Source organism: Gorilla gorilla, chromosome 12 (assembly GCF_029281585.2).
Source record: "Gorilla gorilla gorilla isolate KB3781 chromosome 12, NHGRI_mGorGor1-v2.1_pri, whole genome shotgun sequence".
NCBI classification, from domain to species: Eukaryota; Metazoa; Chordata; class Mammalia; order Primates; family Hominidae; genus Gorilla; species Gorilla gorilla.
The window spans coordinates 75,196,328-75,216,042 of record NC_073236.2 but is presented as its reverse complement, the minus strand read 5'-3'; the positions used below and the strand labels follow the sequence as shown (position 1 = coordinate 75,216,042).

Here is a 19,715-nt window from a genome sequence, read left to right as displayed (position 1 = left end):
AAAATGTTAATAAATATGTCTTCGTTGGGGTTAGTGCAATAATTTGTTACTTAGGTAGCGAAAAGTCAAGCAAGAATTCTTTCAAAATTAAAAAAAATGTTCGTAGTCTAATTCTCAGCTGTGGGTCCAGCCAGTCTCAGAGGGTTCAAGCTTTGATGTAAAAGCCATACAGGAACATTATTGAGAAATAGATATCTTGTCCCTTCGGTGAATAATTTTTTCTGAGAACCTGAAGTTTAGTATATTTCATTCTTTTGTTAACATTTGTATAAATTGTAGAGAAGGTAAGTAGTGGTATCTCCATTATACGAATGAGAACGAGGTCTTCACTTTTTGGCTAAAGATTTAAAACAACAAAATGCAACAACAAAACCTTCCTTACATTTCAAAGCAGTCCTTTTTTATGAGTGTTATTTTAACAATTTTTTTTCTGTCCTGGGAAGCCAGGAAATTTTTTTTTAACTTTTTTGTTTCAGAAAGAAATCTTGATTGAAATAACCAAAATGCCTTGTTTCATAGATACATGATAAAAGAGGTAATGAATGTCATAAGCACTGCATTTAACCCTGAGCTTTTGTAAAATTTTAAAATATTGTTCTGGATATCATTTAGAAATTTAGGTAATTGGTAAGTAATCCGTTTATATTAATTGGGTATAGAAAAGGAGGCTATGAGTTATTTTTTATTAGACATCCAATTGATAATGCTACAGGGAAAATGCTGTTAGCTGAAGATTTGTTTTGAGAGCTTTGAAAGTCAAGTGCCACCAAAAAGAAGAGAATTACTAATACCTTGGCTTGTGTTAGTTCAAGATTAAGTTACTGGTTTGTTTTGTTTTTGAGACGGAATCTTGCTCTGTTGCCCAGGCTGGAGTGCAGGTGCAATCTCGGCTCACTGCAGCCTATGCCTCCTGAGTTCAAGCAAGTCTCGTGCCTCAGCCTCCCAAGTAGCTGTGATTACAGGCATAGAAACTCAGTGTTCTTAAACTGAATATAACCAGTCCTACCTTTTCATCTTCACTTATTTAGTCATCTAGCTAATATTTATGCAGGTTTTCCATCCTGTGAACACTGGAACATACAACTGAAAACAGAAGTAAGCAACAAAATAAGAGAATTAAGATGTAAGACTTTAGCTTTCCTTATAGATCTTTCCTTATTTAACTATTTCGATAGAATTTCCTTTTGCTATTTTTTCCTCAGAAAATTTGACTATCTGGTGTTTAATTTCAAAATAGAAACGCTTTATTAGATTTATTCAGAAACTACAGAAGGGAAAAATCATGTTTAGATCTGGTGAATATTACAGCTGGTCACTCTTTAAACAGCTTGAAATTGGGGATTGGTAAGTATACAGTTGTAGATTGTACTTGATAGCTTACTTAATATTTAATGGTGCTGCAGCATAAGATATCCTCTTAAGTGGAAGGTTAAATTACCCAGTGGATTTTAGTGTTTCTTCTAAACTTCTACTTGAGTGTGAAACCTAATGCTATCAATATTAAAACTATTGATATTAATCAACTCCTGTCCCTAAGCAAGAAAGGAAAACTAACTGGAAATAAGTTGAAGGAATATCAAGAGTTACCTTAAATATAAAATACTTAAGTCATTACTTAATATCCTTAATAGGGTCTTGGAAACTGCAACTTCAAGTGAAAGGACATATAACAAAACCAATTTTACCATAGGCTAACTGATATAAACAAGAGTTAAGTTTCTATGGCATCTTTCTGGTCACAGAAACATCACTGAACCTCTAAATAAAGACACAAAGCACTTCTAATATTAAACATTGAAATAAATGTGAGCTATACTTACATTTAAGAAAGATTACAAAGAACAAGAAACATAATTACCCAGTTTTTGGTGAATCAGTGAGTGACATCACTCATAGTGGTGCTGGGTAAAATCAAGGGATAAACGTTTGCAAAGCAAAAATGATCTAAGGAGCACCTCCTACCACCATACAATTCAAAAACAATCACAGATCTGGCAGGCTCACTGGGCACTTTCATACTGCATAATTTATTGCTGTGCGTTTGTATGATTATTGTAGACTTCACGAATGTTTATTTTGTAATTTATTCTTTTTGCAATCTACTTATTCCAGCTCAGGGTCACCAGTGGCCGAAGCCTATCCCTCCAGCTCAGGGTACAAGGCTGAAACTATTCCTGGCCTGGATGCCATTCCATTGCAGGGCACACTCACACACACATACCAGCACTTACTCAGACTGGAACAATTTAGACAATCTAATGTACACATCTTTAGGATCTATAAGGAAACTGGCATACCCAGAAAAAAAACCCATGTGGACATGCGGAAAATGTGCAAACTCCACACAGGTAGTGGCTGCAGCCAGGAATCAGTTGTTTTTCTCATCAACATTACAACAAAATGACATTATTCAAGGACCTGCTGTCCTTTAAAGGAGATAGGCATTTGAATGGCATACGAACCAGAGTCTGGGGTCCTGTGTACACCTCTCTGGAAGGCTGAATGAGACTTGCAATACACTTAATCTCTTTATGCCCAGATGTAGTCATTTATAAAATAGAGGTGTATTAGTTAGAGTTCTCCAGATAAAAAGAACCAATAGGGTATGTGTGGAGGTTAGGGAGGGAAGGATGGGGAGGGGAAGTAGAAGTGGAGGTAGTAGAGAGAGAGAGATTGATTATTGGAAATTGAGAAGTTCCAAAAGCCACAGTGCATAAGCTGGAGACCCAAGAGCTGATGGTGTAGTTCCAGTCTGAGTCCAAAGCCCTAAGAACCAGGAGAGCAGTGGTGTAAGTTCCAGCCCAGAAGCCAGCAGGCTTAAGATCTAAGAAGAGCTGATTTTTTAGCTCAAGTCCAACTGAAGTACCAACTCAAAATCAGGCAGAAGTTCCTTAGCATTTTTGTTCTATTCAGGTCTTCAGCTGATTGGATGAGGCCTACCCACATTAGGGAGGGCAATCTGCTTTAGTCAGATTACCAATTCAAATGTTAATCTCATCTAGAAACACCCTCACAGGTACTCCCAGAATAACATGTTTTCGCGTTCTTTGGTTTGTTTTTGAGACAGGGTCCCATTCCGTTGCCCAGCCTGGAGTGTAGTGGCATGGTCTCTGCTCACTGCAGCCTCCACCTCTTGGTTTCAAGCAGTCCTCCCACCTCAGCCTCTCTAGTAGCTGAGACTACAGGTGTGTGCTACCACACCTGGCTAATTTTTGTATTTTTTATAGAAATGGGATTTTGCCATGTTGCCCAGATGGTCTCCAACTCCTGGGCTCAAGCAATCTGCCTGCCTCTGCCTCCTAGAGTGCTGGGATTATAGGCATGAGCCACCATGCTCCACCCCAGAATAATGTTTGACCAAATGTCTGGGCACCCCATGGCCCAGTCAAGTTGACACATAAATTTAACCATCACAAGAGGGAACACCTTACATCCATATATAGCTTTCAGGATTTATGGAAGACTGGAACCTGTTTGTGACTAAAACTTGCCAGTCGAGAAGCTCTGCATTAGATTAAATGGCTTACTTGCACCAATGGATAAAGTGAAATGGCTGCTTATATACCCTGGGACTTTCTTCCACTACCCCCAGACATAAAGACATGACAGAACTAGGAATGAGTAAAAGTTGTCAATTCATACATGAAGCTTTGCCCCACTGATGAATTAAACCATTGGGTAATCATTTTTTGCTTTCCCAGAAACCAAATCTGGTTTAAAAAATAATAATAATTATAAAGACAGTCAAGGTAATGAAGGACCCTGATAGGAAAATGAATATATAAGAAATGAGAAAATTGGGAAAGAGGGAAAAGCTATAAAAGCAAATGTACCTTTGAAGATGTGGTGTAGCCAAGGATGCATTACGACTTTCCTGAGCCCTTTCTCCATAAAATGTGTTTTTTGGTTAACAGGAAGTAATAGGGAGGGGCCGGGCATGGTGGCTCATGCCTGTAATCCCAGCACTTTGGGAGGCCAAGGCGGATGGATCACTTGAGGTCAGGAGTTTGAGACCAGCCTGGCCAACATGGTGAAACCCCATCTCTACTAAAACTACAAAAGTTAGCCAGGCATGGTGGTGTGTGGCTGTAATTTGAGCTATTCGGGAGGCTGAGGCAGGAGAATCACTTGAACCCGGGAGACGAAGGTTGCAGTGACCTGAGATCGTGCCACTGCACTCCATCCTGAGTGACAGAGCGAAACTCCATCTTGGGGGAGGAAAAAAAAGAAAGTAATAGGGAGGCAAATCAGAATTTGTGTGGGAGTACCCCCTAGTTCTGGCTCTTGTTAGTATACTCACCTGTCAGGCTATTTTGAGAGCGAAAGCTCCTGCTTTGGGCTAGTTTCCATTCAGAATGGTTTTTGATAGGTATGAACTAGTCTAAGCACAAGTATACTTCTGTGTAAGTAGCATAGCTCCTCTACTTGGCTTCATAGCATTGGACATTAATAGAGAAAATGAAAAAGGAGGGTATGGTACCTGCCTTGAATAGCATTTGATTTTTAATCCTACATTTATCAGAGCCCCAGTTTTTAAAATGTTTAATAGCCAGATGTGCTGTTTGCCAGGCTTAGAAGTTGGTACTTCTATGAATGAAAAGGTGTGACTGAGTCACATAAACTGGTATTCAGCTAGCCAGTCATCAGTTTATTCCATATTCAAGGGAAAACCAAGGACTATTTTTCCTCTTTATACTTTGAAGATGATGGCATTTAAAGTTCAAGTAATTGGGGCTGGGTGTGGTGGCCCACATGTGAAATCCTAGTGCTTTGGGAGGCCAAGGCAGGAGGATTGCTTGAAAGGAGGAGTTCAAGACCAGCCTTGGCAACATAGTGAGACGCCATCTCTACAAAAAATAAAAAATAAAAATTAGCCAGGCCTGGTGGTGTTCACCTGTGGTCCTAGCTACCCAGGAGGTTGTCACAGGATCGCTCGAGCCCAGAAGTTCAAGGCTGCAGTGAGCTGTGATGGCACCACTGCGCTGAAGCCTGAATGAGCGAGTGAGACCATCTCTTAAAAAAGAAAAAAAAAATCAAGTAATTGCTGTAAATATTATTTTAATTTGACGTTTAGTATTGTAACATCAGCTAAATATTTAGTATGCTAAGTGTGCATTTATTTGTTACCTTCATATTCAGAATGCAGCACTGACTATTTAGTAAGAATTAACAACTAACTTTGTTGAAAACAATGAATTGTAGTGTTAGATGAAATCATTTGCTTTAAGCATAGTTATCACCGCACCATTTAACAGGTAAATCCCTTATCTAATTATGGCTAGAAATGTTTGAAAGACCACAAAATGTGGGGAAAAACATGATTTAGTGAAAAGAATGTAGGCTTTGGAGTCAGACTTTGGATCAAATATCTACTGTGTACTATACCACCAGTAAGGCTATGGTACTTACCTGAATCTTCCTGAACTATAGTTTCTTCATCTGTAATATGAAGACAGTAATACTTCTGGAGTTTCTTTTAGAAGATTCATGGAGTAATACATGTAGAGCGTCAAGCATAATATGGTATATGGAAGACAAAATTTGGCTATTTTATGTCTTGTAATTATTTAAATATGCCCAACCTGTGTATAAAAATGATTTAGATGGCTTACAATAAGATATACTTTTATAAGTAGAACAATTATGCCCCCTGCAGTCCTAAATGAAGGCGAAGTGCTTTTTTTTTTAAATCTAGTGCACATTAATACCAACTATGTGCAGGAACCCAGGTACTAGAAATTCAAGAAAAAGACATAGTCCCTGCCCTCAAAGCTCTTGTAATTTTTAGAAATTGGACTTAGAACTGCTTTGATGACAACATAATATAGTGGTTAAGAACACCTACACTGAAACTATACTTCCTGGGTAGGAACTCAGCCTCTCCACTTAATATTCATGTGACCACAGGGAAGTTAACCTCTTTCTGCTCTGCTTTTCTCATCCAGGAAATGGAGATGATATTATTACCTCCCTCATATGGTTCTTTTGAAACTTAAATGAGCTAAAATTTGTAAAGCATTTAGAATAATGTCTGCCACATGGTGGGCACTATGTGAGCATTAAATGAAAATTATGATACATGATAGCAAGCTTTTGCAGCTTCTGAGTAGGTTTCAGAGTACATCTTTTGATCTTTTGCTGAATTTAGGCTCCCACTTTCCTGAACTGGGTTAAAATGATATTGTTTGCTTTACTTATACTGCCTTACGTGCCTAAGGAAACTAGAGCTCAGCCAGTGTCACTTCACCAATTCTAAATAATAAAGTATCTATTTTTTGGAATTTTACATCTAATTCAAGTCCACACGTACTGTAATATGTTAGTAAATGTCACTGTTTGATGCAACCTTTTTCTGCATTAATCTGCTACAAGGAGTTTGAAGATTTGTGTTGTGCCCCCACCTAATCAAAACCAATAGATTTCCCATTATGGCTGCATATACTCTGTATTGAAATAGGAGTTCACATAAGCAGAGTAATATAAGCAAAGTTCCTTTGTACTCATAAAAAGGAATCCAAGTTTAATATTTTACTTTAACTTGAGTTTTGATGTGATACTGAATTTTACTACTGATTTATTTGCATATGTTAAACTATCCTTGGCTGATGTGGAGAGGATGATTGTATTTTAAAACAGATTAAAATAATATATGTACCCCCCAAAAATTTTTGAAAAACAAATTTGAAACCTTTGCCACTCTCACAGTTTTGATACACCTTTTATCCCAAGTGCTCAAATTTTATGTTCAAAATAGCAATGATTTCTTTAAAAAATTAGTGTCTGATCACAATCTGTTTGGGAAAATCTATTTCCTGAAAAAAACCTGTCTGGTCATAAGAGAAACTGTTCTTGTGGTAGGTTATTTTAACTTCTCTTCTTCTGAGTATTACATTAGTTATATTCTTGTAACTGTTCTACTTACCAAGTTATTTGGACTATGTTACATCACATTTTTGAATGTTTAACTTTATTATGCTTCTTGGAAAGCAAAGTACTCTTTTTGAGATGGAGTCTTGCACCTCTGCCTCCCAGGTTCAAGTGATTCTCTTTGCCTGGGCCTCCCCAAGTAGTTGGGATTACAGGCACCAGCCACCACGCCCAGCTAATTTTTTTGTACTTTTAGTAGAGACACGGTTTCACAGTGTTGGTCAGGCTGGTCTCGAACTCCTGACCTTGTGATCTGCCTGCCTTGGCCTCCCAAAGTGCTGGAATTACAGGCATGAGCCACCGCGCCCAGCTGAGAAGCAAAGTATTCGTAATGCCTAATGTGTGGTTTATACATTTTGTGTTACATAATGCAATCAAGATTTAAGTCATAATGCCTGTAAGCCAACCACCAATATCCAAAATTTAAACTCTACAAGGAGCAACTATAGCAGGTTTCATTTATATGAGACTCTTAAAAACAGATACTTAAAAACTAGGTACTTTTTTTTTCCCCAACTTAATAGGATGACCTTGGGAAGGATGCAGAATGCTTAGATTATTTAATTTCTTGTTATATCATAATATGGTAGAAATTGATAAATTGAGATAAGTATTTTCATAGTGATTTAGAATGCTAAATCATGGTAGAGAAACATTCTTAGTGAGCTTTGATTCTAGTTTTGACATTCATTTATTTCATTCCCTGGCAAGCCACCTGTGTCTATATGTATCATTTGTATAATAACAGTAGTAATAATAAAAGCGGCCACCTCTGACACCCTCGGTGCCAAATATTTAATCCTCTGAATTATCATCCACCACGTGAGGTAGATAGACCGTGATATCTCCAGATTATAAATGCAGAAATTGGGCACAAATGGTGGTAGACGCCTATAATCCCAGTTACTTGGGAGGCTAAGGCAGCAGAATCGCTTGAACCTGGGAGGCCAAGGTTGCAGTGAGAGCCGAGATCGCACCACTGCACTCCAGCCTCAGTGACAGAGTAGGACTCCATCTGAAAAAAATAAAAAATAAAAATAAAAAAAATAAATGCAGAAACTGGAGTCTTGGCCCCTGGATCTATAGCCCTCTATTGAAGTGTTACTATACCAGTCATTTACTTACTGGAATTAACTAGTAGTAAGTTAAATTTGGCCTTATTTATTACCCAAAACAAGATAGTGGTGAGAAACTCATTACAGGATGCCCTTACCACCAAACTGGTCTTATGGAAATTGATATGCTTTTTTTTTTTTTTTTAGACCAAGTCTTGCTCTGTCACCCAGGCTGGACTACAGTGGCATGATCTCAGCTCACTGCCACCTCCACCTCCCCTGGTTCAAGCGATTCTCATGCCTCAACCTCCTGAGTAGCTGGGACTACAGGCGTGCGCCACCATGCCCTGCTAATTTTTGTATTTTTAGTAGAGATGGGGTTTCACCATGTTGGCCAGGCTGGTTTCAAACTCCTGAGCTCAAGCAATCCACCCGCCTCGGCTTCCCAAAGTGCTGGGATTACAGGCGTGAGACACTGCACCTGGCTGGAAATTGATACACTTTTAAAAATAAAATGTCAGAGTAAATTTAATAAAAATCTTTGGGCTGGGCGCGGTGGCTCACACCTGTAATCCCAGCACTTTGGGAGACCGAGGTGGGTGGATCACGAGGTCAGGAGATGGAGACCATCCTGGCTAACACGGTGAAACACCGTCTACTAAAAATACAAAACATTAGCTGGGCGCGGTGGTGGGCACCTGTAGTCCCAGCTACTCAGGAGGCTGAGGCAGGAGAATGATGTGAACCTGGGAGGCAGAGCTTGCAGTGAGCCGAGATTGCACCACTAAACTCCAACCTGGGTGACAGAGCTAGACTCTATCTCAAAAAAAAAAAAAAAAAAGCCTTTGTTCATTCTATTAGTTGCTGAATTGTTGAGGAGTTTCCCTCCTTGTGTTGGGCAATGCTGTTAGTGGATTCTGGTTATTTATTATTTACTGCTCTACCTCAAGGGGCAAACCATGACCCACAGGACAAATCTCCTGCTGCCTGTTTTTGTAAATAAGTTTCATTGGAACATACCCATGCTTATTCCTTTACATATGGCCTACAAGGCCTAACATATTTACTATCTGGCTCTCTATAGAAAAGATTGCTAATCTCTTGCTCTATCTTATTCAACGTAAGATTTTAAGCAATCTAATGTAATATCTGATCCTAAACATATATGAAACTTTCTTTAGAAATTTCCATTCAACTTATATCCTTTTTTGCCTCAGCTTCATTCCACTCATTTGAGAATTTTACTGGTGTCTTGACACCTGGCAGTTATGTGTAACATTGCCCAAGTGGTTGGATGTGTTTTAGGGTCATTTCTTTCTTCCTGTGGTAAACATTTTTTTCCTATCCCATTAAAAAGATAACAAAGAGGATACAAGAAAGATTTAATTTACAGAGAAACAAAATTTGGCCATGTTAGTTTTTTGTTTACCTTCCCTGCCCAGGAGGAGCCAATCATGTATCCGATTAGGTGGTTATCTGATCCCTTTGAAAATAATGTCTGTCTGTTCTCTCTGTTGAGGCAAGTGAGAGCAAGGGCCCCTTGATGCACTCAAGTTTCACAAGCCTTGGGATCTTGAGGCTACCCTTTACTTAGGGTTCATAATTGATAGTGAGAACCTTTTCCAATATCACACACGTGAATATAATTATGATGTGAGAGTAACTTTTGTAGAATTACAAAAGAGTACCCTAAGACTAATTATGCAGTGTTAAGTTTTTGCTCTGATACAGCTTCCAAAAGAGATTTGGGTTCAGAAAATGTTATGAAATTTTTTTTTTTTTAATTTTCCTGGGTGCTCACTACACTACAAAACAGAAATCAAGCATCAACTTGTTTTTGTTACTTGGCAGGAAGTACCACCATGATGTGGCATTTTGCTTGTACAGTCTGTGTCAATTCAATAGTAAACTTAATCTTACAACAGGCTTTAACTTAATAACAATTTGTATTCCTAGTTGATGTTTAAATGGTAAATTGGGCTAAGTTGGAAAATATATTACATGTGTCTGAAATAGTTAGGAAAATAGGAATGAATGTTATTGTAGGTTGCACATGTATAGTAAACCTAGTGGTACCAAAACTAAGTTGATCTAAATCCAGCAAGTTTTAGTTAATAAAAATACTTTAAAAAAAAAAAAGCCAAGAAATGTATCTGTTTGTTCTTGGTGGAAATACTCTGGGGAATATGCAGGCTTTACTTGGGAGAAAGGTAGTATTCTATTCAAAAATATACATGCAACAAAGACGAGTAGAGAAATGGAATTTCTAAAAGATAATACATATCACCAAAATGATGAATGAGCTTTTGAATTTTTTATCAGTAAAAATTGAGACATTCTTTGCTACTTTGGTTTGTACTATTAGCAGCAAAGATATTTCCAAAAGGCTATCAAAATTCATGTTTATGTCCAAAAAAAGATTGTTTAGCTATAATAGCATAATACTTCTCATAAGCATCCAATCTTATTGTTCCTAAATCTAGAGTAGATGAGTGGTAGTAAGAGATATTCCAGTGTGGTGGAAAGAATATAAATGCTCTCTGGGTTTTTTTGGTTTTGCTTTGGGCAGATTATTCAGACATTGAGATTGCTTTCTCACTGTACAATTGGGTAATTTCTTTTTTGTAGAATTTTGTAATAGATTAAGATAATGCATGTAAAGTAGCAGGTATATTGCTTGGCACGTTGCTTTTAATTGCCAGCTACGTAGCTCATCATCATCACTTAAATTAATCATTTAGAGTGATTGTTTCATGAGTAGTTGTGTTCTTTTCACTCAGTGTTTTCTGATGGTTCTCTTCCTCTCTTACAGTAGTGGACAGGGTGTGCGTGTGTTTGCATTTTAATGCTATAACTATATTATCAAAATTAAATGAAAATAAACTTTTGGGGGGTGTTTTGATGCAGACAGCTTTATTAAACCGCCTGGAGCGAATTTTCGAAGCATGTTTTCCTTCCATACTTGTCCCTGATGCTGAAGAGGAAGTTACTTCCCTGAAGCACTTGCTGGAAACAAGCACTTTGCCAATAAAAACGAGAGAGGCCTTACCTGAAAGTGGGTAAGTAGGAGACTGTTTTTAGATAGCATGTGTTTTTGTTATTTTTAGTAGTTCTAATTTATAAGTTTATCTTAAAACATTAAGGTTCAGGCCAGGCGCAGTGGATCACCTGAGGTCAGGAGTTTGAGACCAGCCTAGCCAACATGGTGAAACCCTGTCTCTACTAAAAATACAGAAAATTAGCAGGGTATGGTGGCGCATGCCTGTAATCCCAGCTACTTGGGATTGAGGTTGAGGCACAAGAATCGCTGGAACCCAGAAGACGGAGGTTGCAGTGAGCTAAGATCACTGCACTCCAGCCTCAGTGACAGAACAAGACTCTATCTCCAAAAAAAAAAAAAAATTAAGGCTCAAAAACATTGTGTCAAAACCTAAACTCCCTGCCTTTTTACTTTTGAGCTATTTCTTTCTATATTTCTAAATCAATAATCAGTTGTTATATTTTATTTTTTGACTTCTTAGAATGAAAACTGAAAATTTAGATCTTCCCTCTGCTATTCTCCTCCCCTCATCTTCCCCATATATCAGTTTTTGGTTAATTTCTTATTTGGCATTTTCATTATTATAATCACGTATGTATTGTTGACTCTTAAGACACTGTTTTCTTTATAGTACAACTTCTTCCTGGACTTCTCTTTTTCATTAATGTTTCCCTGCCCTTTAAGAGCTTGTTCATACACTTGTGATCCAACACCTTATCATTCTGCTCCCATCTAGAATGGTTTCAGTCTGGGCTTACACATACATTGCCTTGGGACTTCCCTTCACTTAGATCCCATTTTGGTGGAGCATATCCTCCAATAGCCTTCTGAGAAAAAAGATAGATGGGAGGCAAATTTTTATTCTACTCTCACATTAAATTTATAGTTTAAGATCTCTTTGTTGCTGATATTCTGAAATTTCACAGTGAAATACCTTTTTTTCTTTGAGACAGTCTTGCTCTGTTGCCCAGGCTGGAGTGATCTCAGCTCACTGCAACCTCTGCCTCCTGGGTTCAAGCAGTTCTCCTGCCTCAGCCTCCCGAGTAGCTGGGATTACAGGCACCCAACACCATGCCTGGCTAATTTTTTGTATTTTTTAGTAGAGATGGGGTTTCACCATGTTGGCCAGGCTGGTCTAGAACTCCTGACCTCAGGTGATCGCCTGCCTCGGCCTCCCAAATTGCTGGGATTACAGGCGTGAGCCACCGCGCCCGGCCTAACTTAGTTATTTTTCTGGTGACTATAAGTATTGGCTCTTGATTTCATTCAAATAGTTATACACTTACGTTGGACCCAAGAGTAAATGGAATGTGTATTATGTCACAGCCATATTATAAGTAGAACTCATGGTGAAAGTTATTGAGTAACCTGTTGTTGATGGCTTCATCATGGCCTTTGCAGGGAATTGCTAGATGTGTGGACTGAGCTACAGGATATCCATGATGCACATGGCTTGAGATACCAGTGGGGAGGCTCCCATAGCAACAAGAAGCTTTTGTCCTCCTTGGGAATAGACACCCGAAACATTGTGAGTTTGTTAGTACCTTGAAAAATCTTTTAATCAACCTGTGGATGTTTTAAAATTCTGTCATACTTCTGTTTAAGCTGTGGTAAGCTAGTTCCTCAGAAAATAAATATTTGGTTTAAATGTTCATTTATATTGAATGTGCTGACTTTTAAACATCAGTCTACCTAAATTTTTCTCTAATCAATACTTATTTTTAGAAAAAATTGTTTTAGTAGTTTTTCTTAAATATAAAATGAAGGAATTGGACTGGGAGATAAAATAACCCATATGGGCAATTTTTAAGTTTCATCAATTTATCATTCCCAATATATGTAATAAAACATCTCAAGCATATTTGGAAACTATTTCATTGTATGATAGATTATTCTCTAAATATATGTTCTTTCTGTCTAACGTGTGTGTAGCTCTTCACGGGCAATAAGAAGCAGCCTGTTATAGTGCCCATGTATGCAGCAGGATTGGTAAGTACAAAAATCTCTCTGCATGTATTCATCATTACTGCATCTATTCTGTAAAATCATCTTAAAATACACTTCTGTGTCATGCTGTATAAGAGACATTTAGTGTTGGAATCTGAAGGGTATAAATAGATCTTTTTTGATCTCATAAATCCCATCAAATATTGATCGCAGGACTTTTAAAATATTTCATTAATTACAGATACTGTTTTTAGATTGAAAATTTTTATCTTAGTAATATTAGCATATATAACTGTAAAATGCACCTTTGGAGGATTCTTTTTCTTTTCTAAACTTGCTTTAAAGAAAAAGCTGAAGTATCAGAAGGCCTAAAGATATCATTTGTTTTAATCCAGTTATTAATTTTAAATGCAATATTGAGGCTATAGATGTACATAAAAGCTTAGAAACACCAAATTATAATGAAATGAAAATGAGCCAGGACTCATAATGGGTTCTTAGTTTTTCCATTAATGTTTTAAATGTGTTGAATTTTGTTTTTTCAGATATGCCAGGTAGTCCTGGAAAACTGAGACATTTTCATTCTGTTCCTTCTCAAGACTCAGTCACATTTTAAAGTTTGATGTTTGTGTTTTTTGGTGTGTATTTTTATCGATGAATAAAAATGCCCCATCAAACTAAAAGCATTACTATAACCGTTAAATTGGAAATAAGGAAAAAATAATGAAGGAATCTTTGGTATAGAATTTATACAACCCATTATGTGCATGTGACAATTTGCTGTGGAACTTGACCTTTAAATCTACAAACTTTCTCCATGAATAAGCACTAATTATTGATTTTGAATTGGAACATTTTGATTTGTTTTGTGGGATTTTCTAGAGTTTTGGTTTTTTTAAAATCTGTTTACTCCTTTGTAAATGGTTATCGTGTACTTTAAAAACATTTTGATGATCCCCACATTGTTTTCTGTTGTAGGTAAATATAACGCTGGACATTTCTTTAACTTTTTGGTTATTTGGATTTCTCTTTTTCTCAAGGAGTAGCAATCCAGAGGTTGTTGATGTTATGGAACTAGGAATTTAATTTGTAGGCACTTTCATTCAGCATATTAGGGGCAGTGACCTACTTAATGCTTATGCGTAGCCTCAGCCCATTAGCCAGTTCTGTGAGGTTTGTGAGAAGTTAGAGGCTAAAGCTTATGCTTTATTTTTCAACCTTTATTAGTAATATTTTTACTATTTCTATGGACTTTTTTTCCCACTTCTTTCCTCCCCCCCCCCCCACCTTTTTTCCAGTTTTTCACATCTGTCAGCTCATACCTATGGCTACTATTTCTATAAGCTTTAATTCGAAAGTTTATTTAATGAATTTAAATGTATCTCCCCCTCCCCCATCTTTGTGATATCTTTCATTTAGAAACTTGTTTTTAATATCAAGTTTTAATTATAGCTAAATTTACCCATGGTACCTTAAACATTTGAGATGTTCAATAATCTTTTGATCTCACCTGGAGAAATAGTACCTGAAGTGATCATTTAAGCCACTGGTTCTCAAACTTTAATGTATATAAGAATCACTTGGAAGACTTGTTAAAACACAAATTGTTGAGCACCGCCCCCCACCCCCGTTTCTTTTTCAGTATTTCTGAGGTAGGCTCGAGAATTTGCACATCTGACAAGTTCTAAGGTGACACAGAAGCTGCTGATTGGGGATCACAATTTGAGAACCACTGCTTAAAGTGATCGTTCAAATTAAAAAACTTGGCTGAGACTACTAATTGTTTGCCAAATGTATCGTCTCTGCATAAGGGCACACTAGAGAGCCTGTATAATACATATGGTATTGAGTTAGACCATGAACTTATTTCATTTTTCTAGCTGCTCGGTTAAAGCCTTTCAGATGTGCTACTGTTAAGAATTGATTCTGCAAACTGTTTTAGTTAGTTTACACCTATTTTATTGGGGAAGGGAGGAGGCAGGGATTCTCCTGAAAATTTTAGAAATTTACAGATTCTAACATTAAAGACTTAGCAGCTTTGAGGGGTTTTTTTTGTTTGTTTTTGTTTTTGTTTTTGTTTTTTTGGCCCAGTTAAGGGTGATTTTGTCTAGGATATAACCTTTGAAAAACATTCAAAAGCTTTTCAGATATTATTTTAAAACATGTAACAGTTTGACTTTTTTCAGGGCTAGATTATGGCCCATTTTGAGTTTGGTAGAGTGTTGATGAAAAATACTGATTTTTTTCCTCTTTATTTCTATAGCCATACTGAACATCTATTTTTCTTACTCAAAAAGCATATTAGGCCGGGCGCGGTGGCTCACGCCTGTAATCCTAGCATTTTGGGAGGCCAAGACGGGTGGATCACCTGAGGTCAGGAGTTCGAGACCAGCCTGGCCAATGTGGAGAAACCCCATCTCTACTAAAAAAAATACAAAAAATTAGTCAGGCATGGTGGTGGACACCTGTAATCTTAGCTACTCGGGAGGCTGAGGCAGGAGAATCGCTTGAACCTGGTGGGTAGAGGTTGCAGTGAGCTGAGATCACACCATTGCACTCCATCCTGGGCAACAGGAGCAAAACTCTGTCTCAAAAAAAAAAAAAAAAAAGGGTGTATTAGATTTGTAACAAACCCTGTGGAACCTGTAAGATGTTCTTCCTCTCTAAAAAGGCTGTATATCTGCTTTGCCTGTCCAAGGAACTAAGTCTCCAGTGCTGTCATAGAGATCAGGATCAAATATTAAGTTTACACTGAAGGATATAGATGTCATATTATATGGCGTGTTTTACAATCAGCTCTCACTTCTCACCATGGGGTAATGTGTACAAAGGGTGCCGTTTCTTACAATTTTAGTGTCATTAGTGTTGGATTTTTAGAGGTTAGATGTGACATATTGTTGTCTCCCCCCACCCATCCCGAGTTGGTGCTTCTGCTTTCATGTGACAGTAATAATTCTGTACTTTAAAACATCTGATTTAAAATACAAAGTCTTGCTTTAAAAACTTTTGATTCTAAAGGTATTATTGTGAAATGGTTCTCATTATAGTGCTATAGGATTTTCAGTAAATAAAATTTAAGAATAGCTGGGTGTGGTGGCATGAGCTTGAGGCAAGAGGATCCCTTAAGCCAGGGAGTTTGAGGCCAGCCTGGGCAACATAGTGAGACCTTGTCTCTTAAAAAAAAAAAAAAAAGACTAGTTCCTTTTTGTCTTCAGTACTTTCCAAGTGACCTGTTTTTTACCTTCTTCTTTCTGACAGATTAACTTAAGTTTATGGGCTGTGCCCCCCATCCCCATTAAAGGCTAATATTCCTTTTTCAGGGTATGTTAGAGCCCACCAAGGAACCATTGAAACCACTTTCTGCTGCAGAAAAAATAGCTTCCATCGGTCAGACAGCCACCATGTCACCAGATATGAACACATGTACATCTGATCAGTTCCAGGTAAAAATATCTATATGTGTATAAATATGTTTATGCGTGTATATACACATATATCCACACATACTGCCTTTTTCCTTCATTTGTGACTGTTTTAAAAATATTTGTAAAGCTTGATTTAATGATGGACATGATTTTGATTAATTAACATCCCTTGGAATACAATGAACAAATTGTCTTTAATTTTCAAAAACAGAAAAGCACAATTTGAGAAATGGGTGATTATGGGTAAGTTCTTAAAACTATCCAGACCTTAGTCTCTTTATCTATAAATTGAAGGGTTTAAAACAGGTATCTCTAAAGTCCCTTACAGTTTGAATATTGTGTGATCATAATTACTGACACAAATCTGGTAAGTGCTGGATTTAAAAAAAAAAAAAAAGAAAAGAAAAAAGGAAACACTGTATTTATACCAACTCTATAAGTCTGCTATTGTATGTGTATTTTTTCTGGAATCCTGTGAAATTTTATAAAGCAGTAAAGGTTAGATATGTCCATTGCCTTAAACTTGTTTTTAGAGTTTAAGCAAAATGGTTATTTAACTCGAAAATGATGTGACCTTTAACTAAACAATCTATGGATTAGGAAAATAGAAAACTCTTTTTTTTTTGGAGATGGAGTCTTGCTCTGTCTCCCAGGCTGGAGTGCAGTGGTATGATCTCGGCTCACTATAACCTCTGCCTCCTGGGTTCAAGCGATTCTCCTGCCTCAGCCTCCCGAGTAGCTGGGACTACAGGTGTGTGCCAACGTGCCCAGCTAATTTTTGTGTTTTTAGTAGAGATGGGGTTTCACCATGTTGGCCAGGCTGGTATTGAACTTATGACAGGTGATCCACCCACCTTGGCTTCCCAAAGTGCTGGGATTACAGGTGTGAGCCATCACACACAGCCAGAAAACTGTCTTGCCTTTCTTATCCTTTACCTCCTTGGCACACTTAAGCACAAATTTTTTTTCAGACTAATATGTTAATATAAAGTCTTCTCTCACTTTTTGTTCGGGTAAAATGGGCCATTTGGGCTTGCTTACTCTTTCCATATCAAGTTACAAACTGACTCAGTGCTGGTTAAATATTATAGTTTTAGAAGATTAGTATTTTTAAGTGAACATTACCATTTCTAAAACATATTCTTGCCATGTTTTGTCATTTCTTAACCTTAGATGTCATCTTTAATTGTATCTAACACAAAAAGTGTATGCTTGGGCAGCCTTTCCCAAAATGTGTTCCCATTGAACATTAATCCCCAGAGGTGGTCCACTAAAGGGTTCCAGGGTAAAGTAAGTTTGGGAAATACTTCATATCATACCCCCATAACCACCCTTAGAGATCACAACACACATTAAGGACATTGAAGAGTCCTGCAATGAATGGCCTTAATTTTAATTCATTTCTCAAATTTACTTGGCCACAGGACCTTTTATTGAAGAGATCAGAGGAGAGGGGAGTGGTAGCACCTGCAGAACTAGTGTTTTGGAGAACATACTTTAGAAAATGTGTAAAGCATAGGTCCTGCCATTTTAGGTGTGTTTCCAGAAACATCTAATATTACTGCTGTGTACCACTGTGTTTTATACTTGGGCATAGCTTAAATGTTACTTTGAAGCCAGCTTATTACTAGCACTGAATTAGTGGGCCAGAGGACCTTGATGTTTAGAATGCCTGGCCTTGATGGTTGGGCAGCAGACAAAGTGGCTTGGGCAGAATGTCTCCGTAGGTAGAATCTGTTCTTAGTTACCTTAATTTTGCTGCCCTGATACGCCCTCTGGCTATAAACTGCTGTCCCAGGTCTGCCCTGTGTATGCATATTTCAAAATTACCTTTCCCACGGCACATTTTTATTTCTCCCTCCATCTGCATTCTTATTCCTACAGTGTTAGGTATTAGGAAAGTATTTTGAGTAACTACTTGGTACATTCACTGAAAATGGAGCTGTACTTATTGAGACCATTTGTTGCTAGTTTTGCTTGCTTCCTCCTCCATCTAACCACTTCCACCTTACAACCCCATAAACTATTGCTTATTGTATCAGTTAGCTGTTGCCTGTCATTTTTTCCTCTAGCTGATTTGATCTTACTGTGTATTTCATTTTAGTCATAGCTTATCATGTTTCTTTTATAATTTCACTATGGACTTGACAAAAAAGTAGTCCAGATGACCTAATGAAAAACATGTTTAGAATTTTGTGCTAACATGCCTGACCTCCATCACAGAATTGTATGGTCCTTGCTTGACTCCATACCTCTGACTCAGGTTAAAATATTTAACAGAGCAGGCGTGGTGGCTCATGCCTGTAATCCCAGCACTTTGGGATGCCAAGGCAGGTGGATTGCTTGAGCCCGGGAGTTTGAGACCAGCCTAACCAACATGGCAAAACCCTGCCTCTTCAAAAATTAGCCAGGCATGATGGCATGAGCCTGTAGTCCCAGCCTCTAAGGAGGCTGAGGTGGGAAAATCACTTGAGCTCAGAAGCTTGAGGCTGCAGTGAGCCATGTTCACACCAGTGCACTCCAGCCTGGGCAATAGAGTAAAACCCTGCCTCGAAAAAAAAAATTTAACAAACATCTGAAGTACATTTTCTAAAGAGTCTCTTTACAGAAAATTATATATATATGTGTGTGTGTGTGTATATATTTTTTTTTTTTTGAGGTAGAGTCTTGCTCTGTCACCCAGGCTGGAGTGCAGTGGCATGGTTTCAGCTCACTGCAACCTCCACCTCCCGGGTTCAAGTGATTCTCCTGCCTCAGCCTCCCAAGTAGCTGGGACTACAGGCACACACCACACCACCAGACTAATTTTCGTATTTTTAGTAGAGACAGGGTTTCACCATGTTGGCCAGGATGGTCTCAAACTCCTGACCTCAAGTGATCTGCCCACCTCAGCCTCCCAAAGTGCTGGGATTACAGGCGTGAGACATCACACCCGGCCTAGAAAATATTTCTTACCACTCTTCTTTGGCATGCTACATACACACACACACACACATATGTGTGTGTCATACAAATGAAATACGTGTGTGTGTGTGTATATATATATATATGTAATTTTACTTTTTGGCCATGCAGGAAGTTACATCTTCCTACGCCCCTAGCCTTTAGTGCTAGAAGCAACAGTGGCTTTCAATCTTAGCACAAGCACAATTGTATAATTCCCATTATGACTGCATGCTTTTGGGTCTGTCTATTCTATCCCAATTTTGGTACCCATTGAGTTTGTTTTTATCTTCCAAATTGGCTTGTATTCATTGATCTTATAACTATTGCATCTCTTGTTTAGAAATTTATTAACTTAGTTTAAGGGTGGAAACAGTA

At 37.9% G+C, this 19,715-nt stretch overlaps 1 protein-coding gene across 6 annotated transcripts in view; it reads left to right on the top strand.

The window, feature by feature from the left end:
- AFTPH (aftiphilin) overlaps positions 1-19,715 on the top strand; it is a 68,088-nt gene that overhangs the window by 31,775 nt on the left and 16,598 nt on the right. For all 6 annotated transcript variants that reach the window (XR_002004741.4, XR_002004740.4, XM_019021394.4 and 3 more), the window contains exons 3-6: positions 10,890-11,041; positions 12,424-12,550; positions 12,955-13,011; positions 16,290-16,412. Coding sequence is in view for 4 of the 6 variants with exons in the window: in XM_019021394.4 (XP_018876939.3) it covers positions 10,890-11,041; positions 12,424-12,550; positions 12,955-13,011; positions 16,290-16,412 (459 nt within the window). In the remaining 2 variants the exon portion in view is untranslated. The remainder of the gene's footprint in view (positions 1-10,889; positions 11,042-12,423; positions 12,551-12,954; positions 13,012-16,289; positions 16,413-19,715) is intronic.